The following is an 8,445-nucleotide window of genomic DNA, read 5'->3' on the forward strand; positions in this document are numbered from 1 at the left end:
AGAGCCTTCCTTTACCACAGACGTAGTTTCTAAAGGTATTACCATAAATGAAGTGACTGTTACATCGAAAAGTGGCAAACTTACGAGTGACACCATGAAAGTGTTACATCCCCAGTAAAAGAGATTTCTCTGTCGTAAAGATATTGCAACGTTTTATTTCTTATTGTGTGCCGAAAACGGTTACGAACGGTTACCTGTTTGATTAAAACCAATAGAAATATGCATTTATTTCTCTCCTTTTGTTTATTAAAGACTAGATTTTCTTGAAATTTTAATTTATTTAGATAACATAAATATAATAAGAAACTTAAACAAAAAAGGGAAACAATTCATTAGTTACAAAAATTGTCCTTTAAACATTGTATAGCTTAGTCTAGAGGATCTTTGAAATAAAAATTATAGAACACGTTAGTATTATTTGCGGAATGTTAGTTGAAAAATGGTCGTCCTCATCAATGAGCCATATGCTTTGTTTATGTACTTTAACGAAAAGTGTAATAATTTCCAAAATATACCTGTTTGAACGAAACATAATTGTGTTTTTACATTACATCAATATAGTTTATATTATAATTGACGTTAGGATTAAAAGATGTAGACCTAAACCATGATTTCGATTTTAAGAATGTATATGGATCATACGGGTTTTCTAAAAGAACATTTGTTGGAGAAACAAAGCATCCCGGATATGTTGCAAATGCATTGTATTGCATTGCCTTCTCTCTTCGTACAACAACACTATAAGAAAGCCCATTGCATATTCAGATACATGCTTATATAAATGCATATTAGTTTGGATACTTAGTTATAGAAATAGAAAAACTTAGTTACAGAATTATCTTTTATAATTTACTACAGATTAAATTTAGTTTCCGTTTGCACACGCTGTACATGTCGTAACTGCATACATTTTAGGCTTTATAAAATAAAAGACATATTTTTAATTACAAATTTTTTAATAGATACAACTTTTTTATAATGGTTTGTTAGTGCGCTAATGCAGCCGTTGAATGTTTTTGTTTGTTCTAATTGTAGATACAGATATAGTCAGAAGATCTATGGTCTTTCTATAGCCATATACAATTGCTTTACATAAAAGTGTTTGAGAAATATAAAAATAATTTTTTTTTAATTAGAAATTACATTGCCATGTAAAAACTTCTCCCCATAAAAGTGTTGCTCTGCAGCACGCCGTTCGGACTCGGCTATAAAATGGAGGCCCTTAATCATTGAGCTTAAGCTTGAATCGGACAGCACTCGGTGAAATGTTCAAGGGCCAATTTGCTTTGAAAAGGAGGCCCTTCATCGTTGAGCTTAAGCTTGAATCGGACAGCACTCGGTGAAATGTTCAAGGGCCAGTTTGCAATGTTTACTAAGCGCTGAGTTTCATTGTTGACGGAATTTTTGTTTGTGAAGAATTACAAATTGGATATTACTCGCCAAAACTCTGACTTGCAGAGGAACAAGAACTAGGACTTTTCACAGGACTCTGTGAGCGGCTGTTTGATAAACTGGATGGTTTAGAGGTATATGCAGAGCGAATTGATAAGTCTTCTGGTTCACTGTCCGAATAGCAGTCGTTCGACAGATCACTATTGGCAAAGATGAAGGAGTTAAGGTTTATATCGTTGACATCAGTTTTCTTACCGTATTCTATACAACTTATTTTTTCCATCGTTTGACTAACTATGTTTTTTTTATGAGTTGTCAGTGGTAGAGATATGTTTGGGCCCATGGTAGCCGCAGCGGCAGCGAGGGCCAAAAAATTCAAACTCATATTAAATGCCTTGCACCATTCTAGTAATGTGTTTTCTGTATTTAAATTAGCGATATTAGGCATTTGGAAAATGTCCTCAAGGGACGCTGAATGTTTAACACCTTCAGGTGTGGTCACGTTTTGATCTATTTTGGCTTTATCGTCGTTAACGTCGCAATTTTCATGCGAATCGCTGCTTATTGAAATACTGTTTCCATGAAAAGATTCAATTTTATCATTTGTTTCACATCTTTTGTTCACAATCACACCGCCTTTATTAGACACATGCAAAGATTTTGATTGATTTACATTATCTAATGACATGGACTCACTACTATAATTGGAATTTGAGCATATAAGAGGCAACAGATGTAATTTCTGTATTACTGGAAGAGGCGTGTAAGCAGGACTTATGATATTCATATTGGGCGAAATGAATCCGTGCTTGATGAAACTGCTCTCACGTTGCTGTGCTCCATTGTCCGTCAAATGGTTTGTCAGTATGTTGTTTATTGCCATTTTTTCTAAGAGTGCATTGTTGTCATTCGAGGAAAACGGAATACCATTCAAGTGCAGTCTGCCACATAGAAGTTCATTGGAGTTGGTTGACATTTTTCTAGGCTGCAGATGAGCGTTAAAACGAACCCGCTTTTCAGGAGGATTTTCTATTCCTATTGAGAACTTGCAATGATCGCCACTACCTAGTTGGCGACACATAAAACGTAACTTATGTTCATTTTTACACCATCCTCTCAGCGTTGATTCTGGTACGCCAATATCCCTGGAAACAGATGCTTTGGTTTCGCCGTTGTGAATGCGCTGAATTGCTCGAACCTTATCGCTTGGAGTTAAATTTCGCAACGGACGCTTCCCACGTGTACTCATGCGAATATTCATGTGCTGGTAAGCTGATATATCCATGTCTTCGATTGACAACGTACTTTGAAATTGAAGTAAAATTCTATTGAAATAAACCTTTTTAAATGAAGTCTATTGCTTATTTTCACAGTTTCCATCGGCAATTTATACCCACCTTAGGGAATGTCCTCGGAAAAGTTTTCGCGCCCAGATATACTCAATGATGCTAAGTAATTATATATTTTTACGGCTATACAAACGCCAACTACGGCCACTACCGGATAAAATATGTTTTATTGCGCGCTAAGACACTTTACACCGTGTCCATTGCAGGAGAGTTTTATAACATATAAAATCTACAGATAGCGTTAATATGACTCTAGCTTATAAAACGCGGTCGAACACGGACGAAGATGACCCAAACGCTTGGTTACATTCGCTTATACATATACATATACGAGAGGGATAAATGAATGGGACAACAACTTGTTACGTATCTTAAAAGTCCACACCACACCATAGCCCAACGTGTTCCTTGGCCGTTAACTTGACTGCGCAAACTCGCTTTTGGCATGTTTGAGCGACAAGTATGGGACTAAATCAAACAATGAAAATTAAGTTCGACGACGAGGTATGTTCTGGTTCGAGGATATGCTGTTTAAGAGAACCAACATCATTTGTATGTATATTTGAGGTAAGTTAATCATATTGATTACAAGCATTTAGCGAACATACCCATGTATATTTGATGATGACCTGCGAAGTTAATTAAGTACAAACGGCGAAAATATCAATTGTTGGAAGATTTAATTATATGTATATATAGTTTAATAATGAATATTCTACAATGACCAACTCCATATTTTTGTTCTGTTTATTAATTTTTATTTTTTTATTTGTGACTAGCTGGACCGGGCCCGCTCCGGAACAACATTTTCCTTGGAATATTTGTTTTCGACAATTAATGAGCTTTGAGTGAAATGCCATGGTACGAAAATAGTATATCGCTTGACAAACAGTTTAACAATATAAGTGCCTTTATCTGAATCCCATATGATCTTTATTGGTCTACGAATTTAAGTTTGGATGTAAGGTATACTCCATTCTTAAAATACTTCATTTCTGCCCGACATTCTCATGAGGGGTGTTTTCGGAGATGAGGTGGTCCCCCAGACACTTGGCCCCGAAAAAAAAATCAGCATCGTGCTCTTCTCACAAATACCATTTATTTAAACCCCATATTGCCATTGGTTTTGAGGGGAGTTTACAGGATGAGGCGTCCCCCAAATACATGGTCCCAAAATTGGTTATGAAATTCGTTTTCTAATCTCAAATACCTTTCATCTGAGCCACATATTGGCATGATCGAAAAATTTTTACCCTTTGGGAAGTGTTTTGAGGAAGGGGTGATGCCTTAAATACATGGTCCTACATTTGGATATCAAATTCGTATTCTACTCCCAAATATCTCTATTTGAGCCCCATATGATCAGTAGAAAATTGCTCCTTGTAAGGTATTTTGGGAAAGGGATAGATCCCCAGAAAGTGGTCCCGAAAGTGGGTAATAATTCTTGCTCTTCTCCGCAATTCCTTTCATTTAAGCCCCACATTGACATGGTCGGTAAATATGCCCGATTTTGAGGTGTTTCAGGGAGTGGGGTGGGCCCCCAATCGCTAATCCCTGAAAATATATCAGCAACGTGCTCTATTCTCATATATTTGAACCCCATATTGCTATTGGCGTCAAAATTGGATATCAAATTCGTTTTCAAATCTCAATACTATTCACTTTAACCTCTTATTGAAAAAGCCAGCAAATATGTCCGGTTTGGGGTATGGACCCTAAAAACTATGAACATCGAGCTCCACTCTCTTTAAGACCCAAATTGTCTTGGTGAGCAAATACGTCCTATTTTGGGGTTGTTATGGTGACAGACAGACAGTTGGTCCGTAATGTTGATATCAGATACGTGGTATACTCCCAAATACCTTTAATTTGAGCCCCATATTTCAATAGTCGGCCAACATGACCGGTTTGGGGGATGGGTCGGCCACTCAGTGACTTGACTTTGAAAATATTTATCAGATTCGTGTTCTACTCTAAAATTCGTCTTATTTGAGCCTCTTATTGCAATGGTCAGCAAATACTTCCTATTTGGGTGGTGTTATGGGTGTCGGCTGGCCCCATAGACACTTTTCCCGAACATTGATATCAGATTCGTGCTTTACTTCCAAAGACCTTTCATTTCAGCCCCATATTGCTATGGTCTTAAATTTGCCTTTTTTGGGGATGTTCTCGGGTATCCCCTCAAACACTTTGTCCCAAATTTGGATATCAGATTCGTATTCTACACTCAAATACCTTTCATTTAAGCCCCATATTGCCATGGTCAGTACATAAGTCATGTTTGGGGGGTGTTTTGGGGAAGGGGTGGACCCCAGAAACTTTGTCGCAAATTTGGATATCAAATTCGCATTTTACTCGCAAATACCTTTCATTTGAGTCCCATACCGCCGTGGTCGGTAAAAATGTCCGCAACGGTCACCCAAACACTTGGTCCGACATTTGAGCCCCATATTGTCATGATTGGATATAATATTATAAAATTAATATCCATTTTTCCCTTAAACGGAATCTCTAGTTAACTATGTTAAAGTGTTTATGCATATTTATTAAGAGTTTCTGTTAGTAAACATATCGTATTATAAAAATTTAATTTAAAAACATAACAGTACTAACATTTTGTTTTTCTTTTTATTTGAAAATAGGTATAGTCTAGTTTTGTCTAGGCGAATGCTTTAGCAGTCAGTCTTTAAGTTACAAATGTATTTATTGTAAATTGTATTGACTCTAAATAAATAAGTAACAAGTAAAAGCGTGCTAAGTTCGGCCACGTCAAATCTTGGGAACCTACCACCCTGGAATATGCTATGCCAGCAAAAGCTTCTAGGAACCGAATAAGGATGATCGTGAGACCGGTTTGTATGGGAGTTATATCAGGTTATAGACTGATGTGGACCGTAACTCGCACAGTTGTTGGCAGTCATAACAAAACACTACATGCTTAATTTAAGCAAAATCGGAAAAAATGCGGTTTGAAAGGACTCAAGAAGTCAAATCGGGAGATCGGCTTATATGGAAGCTATATGAGGTTATAGACCGATTTAAACCGTACTTGACACAGTTAGTGGAAGTCAGAACATTACATGCTAAATTTCAGCAAAATCGGACAAAAATTGCGCCTTGTAAGGGCTCAAGGAATAAAATCGAAAGATCGGTTTATATGGGAGTTTTTCTATGGAAAAAAAAAAAAATAAATTAATTCTAAACACAAAATTTAAGTGTTATATTTAAAAAGCAAAATTTTATATTTATAACATTCTACAGAGAAATTTTAATGCCATTTGGACCACCTTAAATTTATTTTTCTTAAGTACAACATTTATATGAAATTTTGTTTAAACAAATTTTAATAATATTTTTGAAAAGACATATTTTCAGCGTAATATTTTTAAAGACAAAACTTCATTACAATTTTTCCTAAGGATCAAAATTTTAAAATTCGGCGAAACGTCCGGAACCCCCACGAATTTATTTTTTTTTTTTTTTTCAAAACAAAATTACATTACAAATTTTGCCAAACACAAAATTTCAATACAATTTTTTCTAAAAATTACATCTTTGAATTTTTTCGTAAGACTATATTCCTGTGAAAAACTTTCTAAAGACAAACTTTTTGCCAAAAATTCAAAAACATTTTTTGTGCCAGCTTAATGCATTTTGCGACACTACATTTTGCTTAAACTATTCAAAGTTATTTCATTATGCTTTTATGTCCCAAATAGAAATAAAAACAAAATAAAAAGTCATAAAATAAAATACAAAATGAAATTTATTATGTGATTTATTTACTACGTAAAAATAAAATTTGAAAGACATATTTTTCTAAGGGCAAAATTTCAATGAAATATTGCCTAAAAGTTAAATTTTGCTCAGGCCCGGCTTCCTCAAAATTATTTTCTTCTAAAAAAAAAGGATTTCGATAAACTTCATTAACGTCTTTTCAAACGAAACAATTTCCAAAAAATGTTTCCTTATACCATTTTCAATAAAAATATTTTAAAGACAAAATTGTAACCCACTACGCTTGACCCTCGATTCCCTTGTCCAATTTGGATGAAATTTCATATATTCATAATTTAGAGGACTTTTATTGACGTTGTCATTTTTTAAACATTTTTTAAAAACAATTTAAAAAATTTTAAAGAAAATTCGTTAAAATGTTTGAAAAAATAAGAAATATTCTTTTTATTTCCAAAGCCACAATGTATTTACAACAAAAAAAAGTATCTTATATTTAAAAATCAATTTGTGTTTGTAGGTTTGTTTGTTCTTGTCTCAGAAACGGCTGAACTGATTTTCTTGAAATTTTCACAGATGGTGCATAATGACCCCATGGTGAAAATAGGGTACTAAATTTTTTGATATCTGAAGGGGTGGCGGACCTTCCCCCTTACCATAATTTTCAGAAACGCCAGATCTCGGAGATGTCTGGTGCGATTTAATCGAAATTTTGTGTGCTCTCATATAGTACCCCAAAAATAAGAATTTGGTATCCAAATTTCGGATGGGGTACCTAGGGGGCTGCCCCACTCTAAAACCCACCAAACATATATTTAGAACAATCACGACAATATGGGACTCAAATGAAAGGTATTTGCGAGTAGAATACGAATCTGATATCCAAATGGACCACGTTTCTGGGGATCCACCCCTTTCCCAAAACACCCCCCAAACAGGACTTATTTACTGACCATGGTAATATGGGGCTTAAATGAAAGGTATTTGAATGTAAAATACGAATCTGATATCAAAATATGGAACCAAGTGTTGGGGGGGGGGCCGCCTCTCATCAAAAACATCCCCCAAAGCGGACAAATTTACGACCATAGCAATATGGGGCTCAAATGAAAGGTCTTTGGGAGAAAAGCACGAATTTTACATCAATATTCGGGAAAAGTGTCTATGGGGCCACGCCATCCCCACAACACCACCCAAATAGTAAGTATTTTCTGACTATTGCAATATGAGGCACAAAAAGGAGGGGTTTTAAAGTAGCCGCCCATCCCCTAAGCCGGTTATGTTTGCCGACTATGGAAATATGGGGCTCAAATTAAAGGTATGTGGGAGTAGACCACGTATTTGATATCAACATTAGGGCCCAACTGTCTAGCGGACGTCCCACCTCCATAACAACCCCCAAATAGAACGCCAATACCCCAAACCGGACATATTTGCTCACTTTACATCCAAACTTAAATTCGTAGACCAATGAAGATCATATGGGATTCAGATAAAGGCACTTATATTGTTAAACTGTTAGTCAAGCGATACACTAAAAGATCTTTAATTGTCGAAAATATATATTCCGAGGAAACTTTTGTTCCATATAAAGTAAAAGAAGGCGCAGCGGAGCGGCCCGGTCAGCTAGTTTTTTATATTTCATAACTGTTTAGCGAAGAAAGTTGGATTTAATTACATTGGGATAGGATAGCACCAGCTGGCTTACGCCATAAATTTATTTCTTTGATATAAAAACCTTCAAACGTAACAAGACAATAAAGTGGATTCACGAAATTTCACTCCTAAGAATTTTGAGAAAAATTTTTGTTGAATATTTTTGGATGTAAAAAATTGCTCACTTTTGACAAGCCAATTTCCCCAAAACATGACCTTATATCACGGGAAAATTTGTTTTTAACGAGTTTTAATCATCCACTTTACTTCAATCCAAATTTCATTAGGATGCCCCTTTCCTAGCTCCAGCTGG

At 35.5% G+C, this 8,445-nt stretch overlaps 1 protein-coding gene across 2 annotated transcripts; it reads right to left on the reverse strand.

Moving 5' to 3' along the window:
* Window positions 1–328: 328 nt before the first annotated feature.
* On the reverse strand, window positions 329–2,980 carry LOC106090140 (protein distal antenna-related). Of its 2 annotated transcripts, none has more exons than XM_013256234.2 (2): window positions 2,790–2,980; window positions 329–2,696 (listed from the first exon to the last, which is right to left on the reverse strand). In XM_013256234.2, exon 2 carries the CDS (start codon window positions 2,675–2,677, stop codon window positions 1,433–1,435), a length of 1,245 nt encoding a protein of 414 aa, XP_013111688.2. In that variant the 5' UTR covers window positions 2,678–2,696; window positions 2,790–2,980; the 3' UTR covers window positions 329–1,432. The 2 variants fall into 2 exon arrangements, with proteins under 2 accessions (XP_013111688.2, XP_013111687.2); XM_013256233.2 differs by having other exon boundaries at window positions 329–2,717; window positions 2,790–2,979.
* Window positions 2,981–8,445: the final 5,465 nt, after the last annotated feature.

This window comes from Stomoxys calcitrans, chromosome 2 (assembly GCF_963082655.1).
Source record: "Stomoxys calcitrans chromosome 2, idStoCalc2.1, whole genome shotgun sequence".
Taxonomy (NCBI): Eukaryota; Metazoa; Arthropoda; class Insecta; order Diptera; family Muscidae; genus Stomoxys; species Stomoxys calcitrans.

Excerpts from the sequence above, each read along its gene's own strand:
- LOC106090140 (XM_013256234.2), bottom strand. The coding sequence starts at position 2,677 with ATGGATATATCAGCTTACCAGCACATGAATATTCGCATGAGTACACGT.